This window comes from Castor canadensis, chromosome 1, assembly GCF_047511655.1.
Source record: "Castor canadensis chromosome 1, mCasCan1.hap1v2, whole genome shotgun sequence".
Lineage (NCBI taxonomy): Eukaryota > Metazoa > Chordata > Mammalia > Rodentia > Castoridae > Castor > Castor canadensis.
The window spans coordinates 161,543,848-161,564,958 of NC_133386.1; the positions used below are offsets into that span (position 1 = coordinate 161,543,848).

The 21,111-nt window shown below is 34.8% G+C and overlaps 1 protein-coding gene across 1 annotated transcript in view; it reads right to left on the reverse strand.

Annotated features, from left to right (window-relative positions):
- The window catches only part of LOC141411491 (uncharacterized), a 45,215-nt gene extending 24,399 nt beyond the window's left edge, over window positions 1-20,816 (reverse strand). Inside the window, 1 exon segment of the mRNA XM_074043686.1 lies at window positions 20,807-20,816. Coding sequence (XP_073899787.1) covers window positions 20,807-20,816 — 10 coding nt within the window.
- Window positions 20,817-21,111: the final 295 nt, after the last annotated feature.

Consider the following 21,111-nt stretch of genomic DNA (forward strand, 5'->3'; position numbering starts at 1 on the left):
TCTGCTTTAAAATTTGAAATCAATGTTAATTTATGAGTCATTTTGTGCTCTCAAATATGTACCACATATAGTTCCATTTTCAGAAGCCCTTAGGGAATCTCTTTGCATAATCAAAGAAAACATGTATAGTTGATAACTATAGATTTGTCACTTTCCAGGAAACTCAACAATTTGCAGTCCAAAATATGCTCAATCAATAAGCACTTAAAGGTAACAAAACATTTAATGAATAAGCCCACATTGGAAAAAACCCAAAAGCCCTTCTCAAATTAACTTAAGCAAAATTGGTACATGTTTGGAGCTATAAGAAAAGCTGAAATCCCTTTTAATAAAGACAGTGTACTGAGAAAGAATATGCACAGGCCTACATGGATCATCAGAAGAGATATCATTTTAGGAAAAAAGGAAATGGGCATCAGATGGATTGTTGACACAGCACAGGTTGAGAAAAATGGATGAAGCTAATTGCAGAGATAGTATGCTAGAGACAAACATGGAAAATTCACCCTAAAGACATTGTTATTTATGCTTCTCCAATAGATGGTTAGTAGCAGAAAGAAAAGTACAAAACCTTAGGATCTTGTTAATAGACCCACGAGAATGGATTTACAGGAGAATTATAATCCCTCTGGTCCACAGAAATTATGTGAAGAGTATAACTTACATTGGTGCTCTGCAATGTCCAATGTCCCATACATAAACAAAAATGAGACCTAATCAATAGTGTGATTAGTCAGACTTAGGACCTATTAAACTGGGCTAAGACTTTAGCTGTTTGAAGAATGATTAAAGGTAAGGCACAACCGGAATCCCTGGTAGAACAATTTAGTTAAAAAATAATGTTTGTTCATGTGTTACTTGGAGGGGTACAAGAAGAATTGGGAAATGTTAATCAAAGAGTACCGTATAGGAGTGGGGAATTCTGGTGCACTATCACACAGTAAGATGAAAATAGACAAGGATAATATACTATATACTTCAAAAAGCTGGGATAGAGTTTGAATATTTTCATCATAAAAATGACAAATGTTTGAGGAGATAAATCTATTACCCTAACTATGTCATCATACAATGCATACCTGCATAAAATCATTACTTGTACCCCATAAATATGTACAATTATTCTGTTTTTTTATATATCAGTTAAAAAGAAGTTCAAATCCAGAAAGAAACATAGATTTAAGTGAAAAAAATCCTTTATTTATTTCTAAATCTATGACAGAATTTGCCATACAAAGAAAAGCCATCTTTGCTGGGAGAATAAAGGAAATATTAGTCCTTTCAAGGCATGATGTAATTGTTATTTGATGCAATATTGGATTAAATTCTCATATTAATTTGATTGATTTTTACAAACACTTGTAATAATACTGATGAGCAAGTATTTTAGGATATTGTATTGAAACCTCAAAATGACTTTAATATTATTATTTACTATCTCACCAATTGTTATATACTATTCTATCCTTATAAACAATCTTTTCTTTTTTTGGCACTGCCAGGGCTTGAACTCTGGGCCTTGCACATGCTAGGCCTAGCAATTGAGTCCCACCCCAAGCTCTTTTTGCTTTATTTCTCATTTTTTGAACAGAGTCCCATATTGATGCCCAAGCTGGCCTAGACCATGATCCTCACTTTCCCAAATAGCTTTGATAGGAGGTATTTACAACCACATCCAGGATTTTATTGGTTGAGATTTGGGTCTTGTGAACTTTTTGCCTTAGCTGGCCTTGAACCATGATTGTCCTGATCTCTTCCACCTGAGTAGCTAGAATTACAGGCATGAGCCACCAGTTTCTGACTGTTTCAAACAATCTTAAATAAATATATGGCAGGTTTTATAAAAATGCATAGTAATCAGAAATACAAACATATACAGTTATATCTGAAGTGTGTCAGCTGTTTTCAAACTTGGTCCTTTCACTGAGGATGAGGGTTCTACTTTTATCACAGCAAATTACTTATTCTTGGGGAGAAAGGTGGTTTTAAGAAACAATAATGTAAGTGAGATAAATTTTATCAAGGTATATTATATGAGTGTTATAAAATACCACAATAAAGACCCCTTATAAAATTAACTTATACAATTGATTTAAAAGAAAATTACTTAGTTTACATTCATGCTCAGCAATAGACAAGACACAATTTGACCTTGCAACAAAGATGGGAGTTTATTCCAAACCCATGGGATTAAAAAGCCCCGGCTTTTCTTATTTTATTCATTAAGTGACTACATGTGAATATGAGTTGTGCCTTGCAGAAGTAGACTTCTATTCCCATAATTATATCTGTGATAGCAGAATTTTTAAAAGTATATTTCTGTGCCAGTAACAGTTTTATGAGAACCTGGTATTCTTCTCAGAAAAGTAAATTATGGAGATATGTATGGACTTGAAATTTGTTGCTGCTTATAATAGAAACTGAATAGATTGTCACTTCTTGATAATCCAACTCAACAGCAAACTCAATACATTTTTATTTCACTTTTTTCTCTCACTTTTATTTGAATTATAGAGGAAATGGAATAAGCATCAGGAAAGACAATATGGTATCATGAAATACACAATGGTTCGATGCCAACAAGCCTGGTACCTAAAGTAGTTTTACATTCAAACTTCAATTTGTGGGAATAAGATGAGAGGTGATTGATATAACAAACAGAAATTAGAAAAAAATATTTTGATTTAATGATTTTAAGCATTAGGGCCCAGAGAAATTAAATAATTCCACTCATCATTCAATACTCTTACAGTTATCATGATTGACATTCCTTGTCAATATTTCTGAATATTTGTTAATCAGTAGAATACAGTATATTCCTGTTCTTTAAATTGATTTCAAACTACTAAATCTAATCTTAATTATGTAATATTCACAGGGATTTCAAGATTTCAGTAACCAAATGGAATATTGAAAACTGACACTGTTTTTATTAGATGAATGTTACTGATTACTTTTCTTTTTAATGAGAGATACCCCAAGGATGTATTCATGAAAAAGAAGGCAATTTTTCTGGAGACAGGAGCTCACTATGGAGCTCAGTCTGGCTTTGAACTCATGATCTTCCTGCACCTGCCCACCTTGAGTGAGAGGATTGCAACTGCGAACCACTGTGCTTAACTTGAATGTACAGATGGTGATAGTATTCTGTGGACTAATAAATCTTTCTCAGGCTGTTAGGTTATATGACCTTATTGAAAGTTAAATGGAGAAGACCTCAATGAGCTAAAATTAGACCACAGATACCCTGATAATGAGTCTCTGTGAGCCTCTGTAGCAACATCTGTAAAGAAAGTGAATGGATGAGTGAGATGATTTAAAACATCATGTCCTTCTCTAAAAGCCTTTTATATGACCCAAGAAATTGGGCACTAGGGGGTCTCTACATTTCCAATTTTGCAAGCTTTAGTAATTTCTTTAAGAGAGTAAAATTTTACCACTTCATTTACCATTCTGCAAATTTAAGTCCAAATTCTTGCTAATTCTCATTCATATAGTTTCAGTGGTCTTGTGATGGGAATCACTTGTGAGATGTCAAATTTTCCTACCATTAAATTTATGATCACTGAAACAACTTTTAATTAGAGTAAATGGGTTTAAAATGGCAGGCTATCAAACCATCAGATACAGATGTGGCTTCATTTTATTGGGATCTATTTGTGTGATGAATCTTTTCTCCATTGGTAATTTATTACTGTAGTAGCAATTAGGGGCTATTGGTCTTGTTAGATATTGTTCAATTCACTCATCTCTCATATGCATCATATCTAAACTTTTAGTTAGTGTTAGTTAAAGTTGAACAGAATTCTAATGACAACTAGCAATCTAAAATAAGAACTTTATTGCCCTAAGGATAAGCTGAGGCATATGTCAATTTGTTTGTATATAGTTTAACTTTTCTTTAACTAAGCAGCTAAAGGAAACTTCAATAAAATCTATGTAAAATATTTACGTTTGATAACATTTCTTATGTGTAAATGAAATTTAGTCAGCATATTCATTGGGAAATTTAGTTCATAAGTTGGAAAATTAGCACTTTACAATTATTTTCATTCAATAAAAGACATAAAATTCTCAACTTCAGTGGCATTCACTGAATTGTATAATTATGCTCTCTCACGTACTTGCATGAGACAAAACTGCTCTTTAGAAGGTACTCATTTGAATTCTCGTAAAATGAAAACAATGGCCTAATTATTTTAATGACAAATATCAGATCAGTTCCTTGGAAAAATTATGGGTTTAATATCTTAGAATAATTTTACCTGGTCACAAAACATTTGAGTCTTGTTTTATATAGTTTCAATTATGTAGTGTCATTTAAAATGAAAGATTTCTAAAACATGGACACATGAGAATCCATATGAAGAAACTCTAAAACAGTCATTTACAGAAAAATGAAAAAAAAAGGAAATTATTTTCTTTCTGTGACTTACAGCCTGTAGAAGAACCTGTGGTCTAATAACTGGAGTTTATACTTTTGTCACAGCTGGAGTTAATGAACTCACTTTAGTATCTCAATGTCCTCAATCTCTTTTTCTCAGTCCTGAAACTGCATGCATAACAGTTTCTGGGCTCACAATAAGTACTAAAGTGAGTCTGATTCCTTTTTCTATTTTAAGGATGACATTTCTTATTGCTATAAAAGCCTTTCTCTTCATTCCAAGACACCATTATCTACTGATACAACCTGATGTTGAAAACAGAAATTCAAAATTAATCCAAGAGGTAGTGTTAAAGACCTCATATCATTGTAGCTTCTTTTTGTAGTATTTTGTATTTAAAATACCTTATATTTACATTTTAATATCTTCATTTCAATTAAATAAAATATTTGAGTTGGCACACAAAACTTGCAGCTTTTATTTGTATATCTTAATCATAGACTGTCTACTTTATTATCATTTAAATGAGCTGATTTTCATCATCATTTAATGAAACCATAGTCATCTCTTTATAGAAAGCAAATATGTGAGAAAAACCTGGTTTGGGAAAGTTATCAATATGTTTAAAAGGGTTTGATTACATAAATATATACAAAACAACACTGAATATATTCACTTATTATGACAAAGTTTTATTCAAAACTTTATCAACATGTTTCATACAAAACAATGAATTTTATGATACTTTATTCAGTATTCATTGTTTTTTTCTGGTGACCTTGTCACTAAATGCACCAGTTCTTTTAAACAACATATTCAGACTGTGTATTTTTACAAAAAGCTCCTTAAAAGAGCAGTAACATAACCAGACATAGTGCTACATACCTATAATTCCAGCACTAGGGAGTCTGAGGCAGGAGGATCATGAGTTTGCTCCCAGCCTGAGCTATGCCATGTGTTTGAGGCTAGCCTGGCCTGTAACGAAAGCCTGTCTCAAAAGGAAATCAAATGATAGAAAAAAAATTTTTACATTGTTGCTCTTACAAGGTGTGATATTCAAACTTTCATTACAATAACAAAAACATGAGATCAGAGAAAGGTTTATTTTCACAGTTTCAGAGGTTTCAGTCTGTGGTCATTTGGTCCTCTTACTTGTGGACCTGTGGCAAGAGTGAACACAACATGGTGGGGAGTGCATAGTAGAACAATGCTATTCATCTCATGGATGGGATACAAAAGACAGAAAGAGGAAGAAGCATATTCCCATTATCCTCTTTGGCATCACTCCCCCAATAACCTGAAGACTTTCTATGAGACCCACTTCTTAAAATTTCCACCACCTCACAATGGCACCAAATTGTAGTCTAAGCTTTTAGTACATTGGACTTTAAGAGATATTTCAGACCAAAACTATAGAAGGCAAAATATTAAAGTTTCTTATAATAACAGTTGTTTTAATGAACACAGAAAATGAAAAAAGTGGAGATGGTTTAGGATCTCCATTATCTCCCCATTCTCATTCCAAAAATCCATTCTTAACAACTTCCCCACTAATACCCCAGCTGTGATCTGTGATCTTTCTTCATCCAGATCTGAAGAAAGGATGAGAACATGATCAGTCCACATCTCCAGAAGTTTCTCCCTCCCTCCCTTCTTCCATCCCTTCTCTCTCTTTCTATTTTTTCTTCAGTACTGCTGTGGTTTGAACTCAAGGCTTTGTGCCCACTAGACAAGTTCTCCACCACTCCAACCACACTTCCAGCCTTTTTTGCTTTCAAGTTATTTTTTAGGTAGAGTCTTGTGCTTTTTGACCCAAGGTTGCCCTTGCATCTCCTCCTCCCAAGTATCTAGGATTAATAGGTGTGAGTCACCGCACCTGGGCCAGACTCTTGTTTAATGATTCTCACATATCCATTTTCAAGAAGTAACTGTTCCCATTCTTTAAATACTTAGGTTTTGATGTTTTATTTGTATATCATGTTGGTTAACTTCATTGTATATCAGTTGCAAAACAGAATTTAAGACTCTGGATGTTACATAGTTAGACCCTGAAATGCAGACAAATAACAAAGGAAGGTGTGCTTGGATGTAGTCACAGCTTTCTTTAACATAGAGCATATTCTCCTCAAAGGCTATTGTTATAACTATAACATTTCTATTCCGAACATGCTTCATTTGTGATTCTACTGGGCAATAGAAGTTTTGGCACTGATCGTAATCTCTATTCTGTTATTTTGTAATCCATAGCATGTTGAACTCTCCCTATTTTGGGGGCCTGTTGTAAAGCATGGACGTGTACAGACATGAGGACAAACAGAATCACCCCTATCCCAGATGTCCTACACTTGCTCTAGTGCATTTACTCTAACAGCTCTATCAGGGTGTGGGGGATTCCCTTCATACTGTACCAATTATTCTGGCAGTTTAATAAAGTAAATGATTTCTGTACTAATTTAATATTCATCTACTTTACACAATTATTTTTATTTGAGTTATGCTTTGCTTAAATGATTCCCAGATAAAACATCAAAGATTATTTTGCTTCCTTTTTCAATTTTCTGTTTCTTAAATTGATGTCATTTGTTTTATTTTATTGGCTCTTGTACCTATTACAATGTTAAATCATAGTAAATGAGATAGTAAAAAATTTTTCTTGTATGTGATCTTAGCAAAAGTGTTGTCTTTGAGGAAAATACTTTATGCATTCCAAAGATGAATCTATCTATCTTTGTATTAAAACAATTAGGAGCCAAAGGTGTGGCTCAAGTGTTAGTGTCTGCCTAGTGTGAAGCCCCGAGTTCAAACTCCAATACCACCAAAATTTCTTTTTAAATGTTATTCAATTCCATTTTCTTGTATTTTTATCAGAAATGATTGTTGTACTTAGGACATGGCCCTGGCAGACCGCATGGTTTAGGACAAGCATGGGCCCAGTGTCCCACAAGGCCACACCAAAATCATGGGCCCAGAGGTGTTTGGGATTTTTCCTGGCCTTGGGAGTTAGAGGTCAGAGGCCTGTGTTGGAGGGCTTGTGCCAACATCTGGAATTTAGACTTATCTCTCCTCTCCTTATCAGCCCTTTGTTGTTCTTGGTAATTATAGACCTTGAAGGCCACATTTAAAATTTCAGCCTGTGGAGTCTGAAGGACATTTTCTAGCCTTTTAAGTTTTCTTCTTATATTTGGGGCTGACTGGGAGATAAAGAGGGTCATAAGAATGATTGTCTTGTCCTGAGTTTCAGGGTCAACTTTTGAATAGTATCATAGCACCTCTGTGAGCCGGGACAAGAACTAGCTGGATTTTCCTCTTTTTCTTGTTGAATTTTTCTGAGTTTATCAAAATTAACAATCTTTTGGGCTGACTTTTTTAATTCTGCCACTAAACAGGTAACCATCTGATCCCTAAACATTCTACCACTGGTTTGGTAATTCCAATGAGGCTCCTCAGTAGGGATCGCTGTAGCCCCTACAGGATGGGGGGGGTGAGATGGACCTCATCTGCATGTACCCTAGCTGCATCCCAGACCCTTTGTCTCTCCTCTGGAAGGAGGGTGGAAGAAAGAATGAGATAGATGTCATGCTAAGTAAGGTCATAGGATTGAGCCAAGTATTGAAATTCTTTAACATAAGAATCAGGGTTAGTGGTGAAGGAGTCAACGTGCTTTTCTATCTGAGAGAGGTCAGCAAGGGAGAAGGGGACATGGACCATCACAATGCTTCCACTCCAACCACTTCCCGGAGAGGGTAGATGGAAACTGGCTGACTAGGGGATTCATGAGAGCGAGTGTGTGGAGGACTCATGGGATCCTGTGGTCTTGGGAGAGTGGAAGGGTGGGTGGAAGGAGGGGCAGGAGAAGGGGTGGAAGGAAGGGCAGAAGGAGGGATGGAAGGCAATGGCTGAACAATGGAAGCCTGTCTCTGATAAGATGGAGGCTCGTTGGCAGGGTCGAAAGAAGGAAAGGCTTCAGAGTCAGGAGGGGGTTCAGAGAAAGATTTGGCTGGTTTTGAGACTGGTTTAGAGGCTAGTAGGACCTGTGCAGGGGAACAGGAGGAACAGAGGGAAGGTTTGGTGTGCAAATAAGAAAAGGATTGGACGTAGAGAAGTTCCTTCCATTTACCAGTGTGCTCACAAAAATTGTATAAATCCCTTAAAATATTGGGATCAAAAGTGCCATTAAGTGACCATTTGAAGGCATTGTCCAATGGTTATTGGGGCCAGGCCTGATTTCAGAGAAAAATGAGCTTTCAGGGATTAAGATCAGGCTTGAGGCATAGGGGCCCAAGGTTGGCCAGGAGACATCCCAATGGAGAGTCTGAAGGAATTTTGGAAGGTCCAACTCCCATGGTGAGGCCTGACCTGAGGAGAGATATGGCAGGCATCCCCGAGATATCAGGTCCTCAGGAGAGAGAGAGAGATATGAAGCACCTAGAGGGAACATCTTCACCACAGGGGGGTCCACAGTCCCTAGTGGGGAACCCAGTTCCCAGGGACGAGAGTGAGCTGAGACCTAGCACTAGGGTTTTGAGGAAATGAGAGAGAGAGAGATCACAGTTCCACATGTGAGGAGGACTCTCTGAGGGAGAGAGGACCTTGAGGGATGGCAGTTGGAGGTATGCTGGGGCAGAAGAACTTCCCTGTGAGCCAGTGAGAAAGTGGTGCTTTTTAGGATTGGGGGTCCCAGTAAAGCAGCTCAGATCCCAGAGGAAGGGAATGGAAGTTGAGAGAGAGAGCGAGAGAGAGGGATGGGGTGGGGGAGGCCAGGAGAGCAAGGACAGTGCTGGGAGTGCACCCCAATCCAAGTCATGGCACCAAATGTTAGGAAAAAATGCAGCTCACAAAGAAAGCCCATGAGAGAACTCATGTCCAAGAGCAGGATTTAATGGCAGGTATGAGGTAGTGCAGGAAGAGAGGGAGATCAGGCCAGGTATGGCCTTTATATAGAAGAGGGCAGGTAAGGGGCTGGCACATGTGCTGGGGTCCCTGATGGGGGTGGAGCTTGGGTGGAGCTTGTCTGGGAGCACAGGAAAACTTGTTAAAGGGAGGGGCTATTTACTAGGAATAGCCCCAAGAGGTGAGACCCTGAGGATAAACTGGCTGCTGATTTATAAAATGGCAGCATTATTGTTCTATCAGATATATTTATGTGACTTATATTAAATATGCTTCCCAATAAGAACCACTATTCATTTATCTTAAAATGTAGTTTTGGATCTTTTTGTTTCTATGGGTACCTTGACTGGTCTCAAACTCTCTATTCTTTTGCCAAAGCTTCCCAAGTGCTGGATTATAGATGTTCCACTCATACAGACTCATCCCACTGCACGGTTTTAGATTTTGATTAGTATTATTTTATTTACCTTTTGTTTGGTGATATGTATAAAGGTCATTGTCTAATTTTTCAATATGTTCACCAGATATCAGTTTTAAACTTGCTTCCAAAACTGGAAGTTTCATCTGGAATAATTATTACAAGCATGGGAGTAATTTGGTTTTTGATGATTTGAAAGTATTTTTAACCATCTGGGTAGGGAGATTTGGCAGAAAGCTCTTCAGTAACATTTTCTACTTCTATTTAAATTAACTCACCTAACTTTATGGCTCTAGTTTTTTAAATTTGATATTGAATTTAAAAATTGTGTTTGTCTGAACATCTTTATTTCATTGGGATTTACATAAAAGGATGTAGAATAACATGATTTCAAAAGTCTTTTGGTTCAATAGCCTTTTACACATATAATTTTTTATTTTGTACAATTTTGCTTTCTTCCCCTTTGTGATTAGGTTAGCTAGTAACAGCTTTTTCTTGTCATGTTTGCATAGAACATAACCTACATTTATTAATTAGAGACACTTTTCATTTTCACCTAATTACATCCTGCTTTTAATTTCATTATTTTCTCTTATCTTTTTGAGTACACTCTAACTATTGAATAATACTAGGAACCCTGGTATACAATTTATCAAATTCACACAACCATTAATGTGTGTCTAATTTGTTATAAAATCCCTGTGTCTCTCTTCCTCTCTTCCTCTTTTTATCTCCCTTCCCTTCTTCCTCTCTATCTTCCAGTTTAAAAAGTAATATAGTTGTTTCCTTTAAATTGAAATACACCATTTTGTATTTCTTATGAAAGATAACATTTGCTTCTGTCACCACTGAGTGACTAATAAAATCAAGAAATTTAGCATGGATACAATATGACTTTCTATAAATCTAATCCATAATCAATATACAAATTTTCTCACTAATCTCAAGTACAATTATCTAAAACTTTCCCCAAACAAAAATACAGTCAAATATGATGCATTTATTTTGCTACCATGTATTTCTTTAAATTGGTATATTCAAAAATTTCATGCCAGTTATTTTAAAGAATGCCCCTGGATTTGATACTCTGTTTAATTAGATTTAAGTGATGTATTTTGGCATGAATAGCACAGAAATACATTTAACACAATATGGATGATATTTGAACACTTGCCAATAGTGTTTCTGCCAAGATTCTTCACTGTAAATTACTAGTTTTCCTTTTTTGTTGAAAATTAATATATAAGGAAAAATTTGAAAATATGTAAGTTTTACCATACTTCTTTTATAATTTTTAATGCTTAAACTGACCTTCATTTGGCCTTTGTGAACCTTCAGGTTCATTCTTTTTTATTTTAATATGTTCTCATCATTCTTTGAGCATTTTTGCTTTATTGAATGAGAAGCTTTTTCAGGAACATCTTGTATATATAATTTTTAACCACAATCCTAAATTGTGCTTTTATTAGAAGGAGATAAATTTCTTTTTAATGAATATTGGGGTTTGAAATGCATGTTCATTGCTATTGTGCCATTGTTGCTTTTGGGCTTTCTCAGTGAGCAGAACAAAGATTTTATATGTATATATATGAATGTATGTATATATACACAAAAAAAATTCTACATGTTTATGCATATATGTAAATATCCACATCATTTTACATGCATGCATGCACACATATACATCTACATTTCTAGGTATCAAATATTCTGACTTTCAACTAATACTGCAGAGTACAGTCTCATCTTCATCAGTGTTTATAATTCAAGCCTTTTCTAATGTTCTTTGTTCTACAAATCAGAGCTCACTTCATTGACATATATCTTCAGACTAAATAATTTTCTTTGGTGTTTCATAAAGAGATAATGTGACAGAGACATTATTTTTCTGGTTCCTTCTCTTTTCTATTCTTCTAAGACTACTAAATTAAATAGTTGTATATTTCTTTAATGCCAGGTACTCCACCTGTTGATTAATGAAGGATGACAAAAACTTCATTTTTAGTTTAATTTTCACTTAAAGTATGTGAGTATTTTAGTTTTTATTATGTCCCTCTGTAATGCATCGCTGCATAGTTATTACTACCTATGATTATAGGGGAAATCAAATGCTATAGCATCAATTTGTTACTCATGAATTATTAGGAAGGACCTTCATGAATGTCCTTAAAGAAATCAAGATTGTCATTATTTTATGAAGTCAACATCTCCTAGGGAAAAATAATTTTATTAGACCTATAGATTCTCCACAGGGGCTTAGCCTAGAACAGCTACTCAAAATTCTGCTAAACTTACTAATAAGATTGCCTTTTAATTTTCCATATTTCTAATGCTTAATGCCACTTACTATTCTATAAGCTGCAGAGAGCAGGTAAACATCAAAGTATATTATATTTAGTTGATAGCTGTTATTAAAATACATTTTATACGGACAATATTATTTCTATAAAACTCAAAGGGAAAAATTAATGCCAATTCAGACTACTGGTGCATCTTCAATTTTGCTTACCTGTAATTAAAAGCTTGTTAAAATTTTATATTCAACATTTATTGAGACCCTATCTGAAAAATAACCTAAAGCAAAAATAAGCTGGAGATGTGGCTAAAGTGGTAGAGTGCCTGTCTAGCAAGCTTCAAGGTTCTGAGCTCAAACCACAGTAGTACAAAACAAACAAATAAATAACGAAGTGCAGCTAAGAAAGAGTTACAGTGGGCTGATTTGGATCAAAGTATATTATGTGGATGTCAGAAATATTGTAATGAAACTTCTTGTACAATCAGTATACGATAATTTTTTTTAATTCAGGCTACCATAATATTATATTCCTTAGTACATATAATATTAGTTGTAAAAATTATAGCTCAAAAGTGAAAGGGAAATGATTTTGCAAACCTAGGTTGAAAATGTTTTGAATCTGGTAACGGACTAGAATGAAGCTTGGAAAGTAAAATAAGACAGCTTTTATTCAATTGATTACATTTGATTCTCTTGAACTATGCACCCAACAATTTTTACTTTAGTTTTTTTCTGTTTATTTTTGCCTGGGGCATCCTAAGCTATAATCTTGGACCTATGGCCTCCTGCATATACCTGAGATATAAGCATCCACCACCACATTCAACCTGTTTCTTCATATGAGGGTCTTGCTAACTTTTTGCATGGGGTGGCCTTGAGCTGTCCACCTCCCACATAGCTGGAATTACAGTTAGGAGCCATTATGCTAGGCCTAATATGATTCTTTTAATTACCTAAAATTTCAGAAAATGAGTGATAGATCCATAATTTACACATCTATCTGTGTGATTTCCAAGCACATATTACTTTAACTCCTAATCAAAACTATGAACACTTTTGTGTTATTAGTAATGACAGCTATACCCCAGAAGTATCACCCAAGTTTTTAAATTATTTATTATTATTACTAGCTCAGATTATTCTCCATCTGTTAAAGAATTAAATCTTTAAATTACTTGAATAATTTCTGCTCCAACAGCAATGTAACACCATGTGGTGGCACATGCTTAGAACAGCAACTACTCAGGAAGTGCAGGCAAAGGATCATGAGTTTGAGACCAGCTCAAAAAAGTTAGCAGGATCCTATCTCAAAAATAAAATAAAAAAAAGGAAGGGCTGGGAGTGTACCTCAAGTGGCAGAGCGCTTGCCAAGCAAGTGCAAGGTCCTGGTTCCAGTTCTGAAGACAAAAAAATGTAACATAGAATTGTGTAGTTATTGTTCTTGATTTTATATATCTTTCTATGTACTTTAGAGTTTATAAAATATTCATAAATAAATTTTATGATTGCACCTAGATGACAATATTATGATATAGACAAGGTAGGGATTAGAGCCAATTTAACTTAGGAGGTAACAATTTTACATAGGTAGAAAAATAATTAATTTGCAGGTTTCTGCAACCTAGTATAATGGTTTTTCTACTGTATCACAGTTATTGTTTATATTTTCTGGGATATTTTTATTAGCATACATTAAAAATACAAGGGTGTTTCATCGTGATATTTCCACAGATGTGTATCATGTATGTGAACAAGTTCACCCCTCTATTATATGCCCTTAACCTCCTTTCTCCTCCCCTCTTTTTCAAACAGTTTGGGTGGGTTTCATTGTGCTATCTTCATGTATGTTGCATACTCCAAAATTCCTCATCCCCAAGTACACTCTTCTTCCCTCTTCCATCCTGCTGACTCCTTTCAGACACTCTCCCCAATATTCTCTTGTCCTATTACCTTTTTCCTTGTTATCATCATCATCCATCTTTATTATTGATATATGTCTAGATTTCACCTATGATGAGAAACATGCAATATTTGGCTTTTGTGTTTTGGCTTAATTTATTCAACATGCTTATCTTCAGTTCCTACTTAATCTCATTCTTCTTTATGCCTATATATATATATATATCACATTTCCTTTACTGATTCCTCAGTTGTTGAATACCTAGGCTGGTTCCACAGTTTAGCTGTCATGAATAGTGCACAAGAAGTGTGAGTGTGCAGCTGTCTGTCTTGCAATGTTGATTTATACTCCAGCACCTATGTGCCCAAGAATGGTGGAGCAGTGTCATGAGGTAGGTTTATCTTTAGCTTTTTGATGAATAATTTTAAACAAACACAAAAAATTAGTTTATAATTTTTTCCCAGATGAAAGTAAATTGTTCTTCTAATTATACAATTGCTCCATGGTTTGCTTTCTTGCCATAAGCTTTTCCTGACACCTCTATATGGATTACTGTTCCATGTGATGGTTAAATTTAGATTTAATTTATTGGATTAAGGAATAATCCAATAAACTAAATTGATAGTGCAAAACTTCTGTGTTTCCCTGAGAATCTTGGCATGTGAAAGGGTGGACTGAATGCAGAAGATTAGAAGATCTGCCTTCAGTTTGGGCAGCCACCATGCAATCAGGTGGCGGTCTGAATTGAACAAAAGACTATTGCTATGATATTTCCTTTTTCTCTCTTAAAGATGGAATACACTCTTCTTTTTCTACCCTGGAACATAAGAACTTCAGGCTTTCTTCCTTCGCATGAGAGGACTTGTTACATTACTGCTTCAGCCCCTCAATCACTGTGTTATTTTTGTCATCATTGTGACCAAATACATGACATAAACAAGAGAGGAAAGTTTTATTTTAGCTCACAGTTTCAGAGAGCTCAGTCCCTGGTTACTTAGCTTCATCTTCTAGGGCAGAATGTGTAACAGAGTGTGTAAGAGGTTACTTAGCGCATGGTAGACAGAAAGGAGAGCTATACAGGAAGGGGATAGGAACCAGAAAGGAGAGCTATACAGGAAGGGGATAGGAACAAGATATTCCCTCGATCCCACTCCCAGTTTGGTCCCAGGGTCTAATTCCCAGAACTTCCAAAAACAGTGTCACCAGCTGGGTATCAAGCATTCAACACAGGAATCTTTGGTGAATACTTCATACTCAAACCACAACATGCCAGTTTTCAGGCTTTCAATCTGGGATTAGGCCTTACTGCACCTGCCCCTGTGGTTCTGAAGCTTTTGGTCTTGGACTATGTATACACCAGCATTCCATGGTCTCCAGCTGGCAGACAGCCAGTCATGGAACTACTCAGTCACCATTTTCTTGTGAGCCAATTCCACTAAAAAAATTCCCTTTCTTATATTTATATGGGTACCTATCAAAAACTATTTATTTACTTCTCCTCAATGACTCTCAGCTTTTATTAAACAAGGTATCTAATTTTCCTTACTATAAATACCCTCCTCAATGACCAGAAAGATCATTTTGTATGTTCTTTCTACATGATGAATATTTTGTTCCAATATTTATTAGTTTTTAATTTTATATTTATTTATTAAAGTAGCTATTTAAATTTCATTCTACTTCACCCGTCTGTAAGCACTGAGACATCATGACTCTATACCATGTTCATTCCTATCCCTTCTGTAACCCTCAACACTTTGCTTACACTGGGCAAATATTCAATAAAGTTTTGTGGAATTATACTGAATATAATTGCTAATTTCCAAAAACTAAGAAGTAATTTATCATGGTATGAGTTTTAGATTAAGTTGGCATTTAGAGTATATGTGGCTATGAATGAGATGATAACTATACCAGGTTTTAATACAAAAGAGAAATTGTCAAAGAAGAAGCAAGTGAATTGTTTTCAAATAGGTTTCTATTTGGTTTTTATGTCTTCCCCAGGGATATGATTTGAGGCCATAGAAGTAAAAGGTCTTCTTTGTGGGTTTGGTAGGTTTCCCCTATTGTCAATATGAAAACACAGAAAGATCTTGCACAATGAGAATATAAGAATTTCTTTTTGGAATCATCTAAGATACAATCATTGAAAATTAAAGAACAACAGAAGACACAGTGAAAGTCCTGCTATGTCCTGGCTAGACAGTACCAGAAATTAATATAACCTAACAATGAACTCATAGTGGAAATACACGTGAGACACACTGGAGTATCAAAAATACATGAGAGAGCTGACGCCTATCACTTATTCAGGTCGAGTTTGTGAATGATCTTAGCTACATTGGGTATGCTACTAATATCACAAAAGAGATTTATGTTTTGAAAAATGTAAATAGGCTATTTTCAATAGTTTTATGAGATGCTTTATTAGGCTATATTATAATTAAGGAAGAAAGCATACACATCCTCCCTTTGCAAGAGAGGAGATTTTCATTCAACTAGCAAAGAAATGCAGAAACAGCAGGAAAATCCACTTCAGTGGTCAGTAGATATTAATAAATGATTGACAGCTTCTGAATTGAGAGAGACATGGGTGGGAATTCTGCTTCTATTTAGAACTTTTGTTCTCTTATTCATCTACTATTTGCATCTGAGATGATGTCTTTTATCCTAATAATGACATTTCAATGATTAAATGAAAGAACAAATATTTCATATCTGTTATTTCAGAGATATAATAAATATTATTCAATATATTTTCTTTCCTTTCTGCCTTTCTTATGTATTTCTGATTTTCCAAAATTTAATTCTTTATGGCATGTGAATTTATGATACTTTTATCCAAGTAACCTTTATGATATCACAGAGCAACATGGCTTTATATTCACATACCTAAAAATGTAGAAAACACCCTTCATAATCAACCACGATGTTGCATATGGTAGAGTTTTTTTTTAAGCTGAATAACATTCCTTTATGTGTGTGTGTGTGTGTGTGTGTGTGTGTGTGTGTGTGTATGTATGCCACATTTTTGTTATTTCTTTACACATTCACCTATTTATTGACATTTAGGTTTTCTGAAGTACAGATATCTCTTTCACATATTGATTTTAAGTCTTTGTGATATATACCCCCAGAAGTAGACACACACACACACACACACACACACACACACACATATAATTATTGATCATGTTAGTCCTATTTTTACTATTAGAGGAAACTCCATATTTTTCCATAATGGTTGCATCATTTTATATTCCTACAAACAGTGGGCAAGGATTAAAATTTCTCCATCCTCTCATTATCACTTTTTTTTTCCTTCTTATCATAGCCACTCTAAGAAGTGTGAGTTAATACAAATTGTGGTTTTAATTTGTGTTTCTCAGATGATTAGTGATGTCAAGCACTTTTTTCAAATGCTTGTTGACTATCTGTATTTCTTCTTTTGAGAAGTATCTATTCATGTATATAGTTTCTGTTGTACAAAATAAATAAATAAATTCTAGATGTCTACTTTATAGTGCTGATGGTTAACAATACAGTGGTGTATATTTTAACATTTGTTAAAGGCATAAACTCTCAGTCCTATGTTAATAAACACATATGAAAATAGAAAGGGAAGGAAGAAACTTTTGGAAAAGATGGATCTGTTGGTTATCTTCATTGGTGTTATTTCGTAGATGTATAAATATATTCAAACTCATCAAATTGTATATATTAGACATGTACTATATATATTATAGCAATTATATCTCAGTACAGATATTAAAAATATGCTTACAAATTGAAACTCAAGTTTGCCATTTAAAAAATACTTGTCTGCCACTTACATGAAAATGTATGATGACTTATTTCACCAGCATTTATATAACTACCTACCTCCCTCTAATTTAACCCAAATTTCCAATCCAGTATATTTTTCTATGTGGACAAGTATGTGAAAAATCAGTGATAAGTGATGAAATGTGTTATACTCTTTCTAGGTCGACTAAAATAACAGAAGCAGCTCTGAGATTTTCATAGATGATAAAAGTTCTGAAGAGTTAAAACCTGAGAAGAATAAACTTCATAAACCGCAGACAAAAAGATGGTTAAGAAACTGTGCAAAATGGTTAGACACAGCTAGGATTAAATAAAGATATAGATGAACTGAGTAAACAATGGTTTAAATAAAGATATAAATGAACTGAGTAAACAATGGTAAGGAAACTAACTGCTTTTTCCAAAGTAAGTTGGTTTTCTTGATTATGAAAGACTGTATTGGTGAATGGGCCATGTAGTATTTTTAAGCATTTGATGCTATAGATTTTAAGACTGGAATGGAAAGAAAAAGGTCTTTGTTAAAGTTCACAAGATAAGTACTGGTAAAGTGCATCCAAATGAAATTCTTAACCTAATCTGACACTACAACTTAATATAGATATCGAAATGCTTATAAGAGTAAAAGATGACCCTATCAACAGTCTGAGCATGAAGATCAGCCCAACCCCTCCCTGGTTTGGTTTGCACAGAGGAAACGAGAGCAAATGATGCCCTGGGATGCAATTCCAACAGGAGAAACAGCTATCACTATTACTTACAAAATGTGCTTTATTGAAAGCACTGCATAAACTTCAGAGGGTATCACAGCTATCCTGTCGCAGTCCAGGTCTCACTGACCACATAGCAATCCATGCAAATGCTGTTCCTTAAAGGTGGTGGCCCTGTTCTGATATCTAGCTAAATACTCCGAAGTGTCTCTACATAGTTCAAATTATTTGTCATCATTACAACTCTGTAGTTGATATTAGTATACTTAGTTTACAGATGCTAAGTCATGAGACTGGTTTCAGTGTGAGAAATCTTTCACTCTATTCCAGGCTTTTAATCATTAAACTAGTTTTTCCTATTAATTGTTCTCCAGTAAGTTTTCTTTAGTTTTAGTCACCATGATCAGAAGGCATAAATAGTTGAGGATCCGCGTACATCTCAAGAAATTATTGCACTCACATTATTTCCATTGTATTAGTGAAAAAATATGTATGGAAATTATGCAGAAGTCAATCAAGAACATTCATGAAGAATAGTTTTAAGTGACAGACTTTAAGTCAGAGCTTCATCACTACCAATTTTATTTTAAATATTAAAACAAATTGCACAAACAATTGCATTCACATGTTTATTATTCAAGGTCCATGAATTCCCACTCATTTAAAGATTCAAAAGCCAAGCTTTTGCGTGTAGTCATGCATGCAGTTCATGACTGCAATTTCAGAACTCAGGAGAACCAAGCAGGAGAATCACCAAGCAGGAGCAAGGCCAGCCTTGGGCTACATAGTAAGAGGCCTTCTCAAAAACAAAGTTTGAAAACTTTTCTACATGAACCCGATCACTCAGTTGACAATATGTTGACCTATTCATCAGTACAAAATTATGTAAATGTACACCTCTAAACATAAAATAATACTTTAAATGGGAAATTAAATCAATCTCCATTTTGAAATGATATCAAAGGTAAAGTAAAATTTGTGCTTAGCCTTGCTGAATGCAAGAATTTTTAAAATTAGTTGTGACATAGTTATATACTGTGTATTCAAATTTAAAACTGAATATGCAAATCAACCAAGTGAAGATTGGGTGCATAATTAGAAGAAACTAATGAGTAGAAAAGGAATTTAAATATTTATCATGACTATGGCTCATTTGTTTTGTACATAGTTCTTAGTTATTCTACAGTATATGGTTAATGTAAAATGGATGTTAACATGGTGAAAATTAATGGTAACAATATTTGACAGTCTTTAGAAAAAATATTAACTTCCCAAAATATTATAATATTATTTGAACTTAACAGATAAAATAAACTGTCTAGCTAGCTAGCTAAATTCTTCTTCAGATAAGAAACATTAATAACTTAGAAATGTGAATATTTCAGATTGATATAGATAGATAGATGATTGATGGATAGATAGAAATATATTGGAATGGAGATAATTAAAATTTCTCTGTGTTTATTACTACATTGTGTGAAAATGTGTAGGTAGGTCAATGTACTTATTGTCACATGATTTGTCACTGTGGTGTACTATGACACATCAGTAATGAAACAAAACAACATGGTTATTGTTGGGAATAGACAGGTAGTTTAATGGGTAATTAAATAGTGACAGTGTGCTTTTAATGAATAATTTTAGACCTGTTAGAGAAAGTTAATTAGTCATATGTGCTAAAAATGTAGGAGTAACCACTGAAGGAATAACAGTAAAGTATGTAACTTCCAAACAAGAAAGGTGAAAAAAGTTAGAAAAGTTTCAACAATCCTGTAGAAAGGAAAAAAACACAAACCAAATCTAAATAATGATAAACAAAATATAGATTTACTTATTACATTGTCCTTATTAACTGAAAAATAAACATTTTTACACTGCCAATATGTTTTGGAGGTTTTTTTTGCAAGAATTGCTTCTTATTGTTATTGAATAAACACAATTCTATCTGTTATCTACTACAGAATCTCAAATCCCCTCATTGTCAGTGGGTATGAGGCACAAGCAAGACATCAGCCATGCCTAGGTCTCCATTCTTGCGTTGGCACTAATTGGTTCTATTGTTAGGAATGGGAATCCTATTCCCCTGAGAGACAGAGAGCCAGGTGTGAATGCAATCAACAAAGCAGAGTTTATTGGGCTGGCTAGCCAGGGTCGAGCTCCCACATGAACACGCAGGACCGGTTAGGAAAACATGACCCTGAGCCTCTTTAGGGGAAATCTTATATAGACCACTATCTGCCGTTACAGCAAAAGCCCACGCAACAATTAACCAATGATTTTGTAACATCTTCTGCAATTTCAGCCTATTGAGTAAAAGGTCAGCAGTTGTGCGCATATTTTTGTTATCAACATTGAGCAAGCAGGCAGAGCACATCTTGCACGTACCTCCTGTCATCTTTCGCAACCTGCTCACATTCCTCACATTCTATATGCCTGAGCCGAGCCCTGCTGCGCTGCTTATCTTATCTACACGGGGGCATTTGGTACCGGTTTCTCCAACAGGGGGGTGGGGTGGATTCCTATTCCTTTCATTCCCCCCTTTTCTTATGGCCTAAATTGAGGAATCATTCTCAAGGGGATGAAGAGCCTGATATTGTTGGCAGAGGACCAGAAGTTGGATAGTATTAATTCGACCTTTGACAAAAGTCATAAGTCGATTTAGAATCCAGGGTCCTATGGTAACAAGTAAT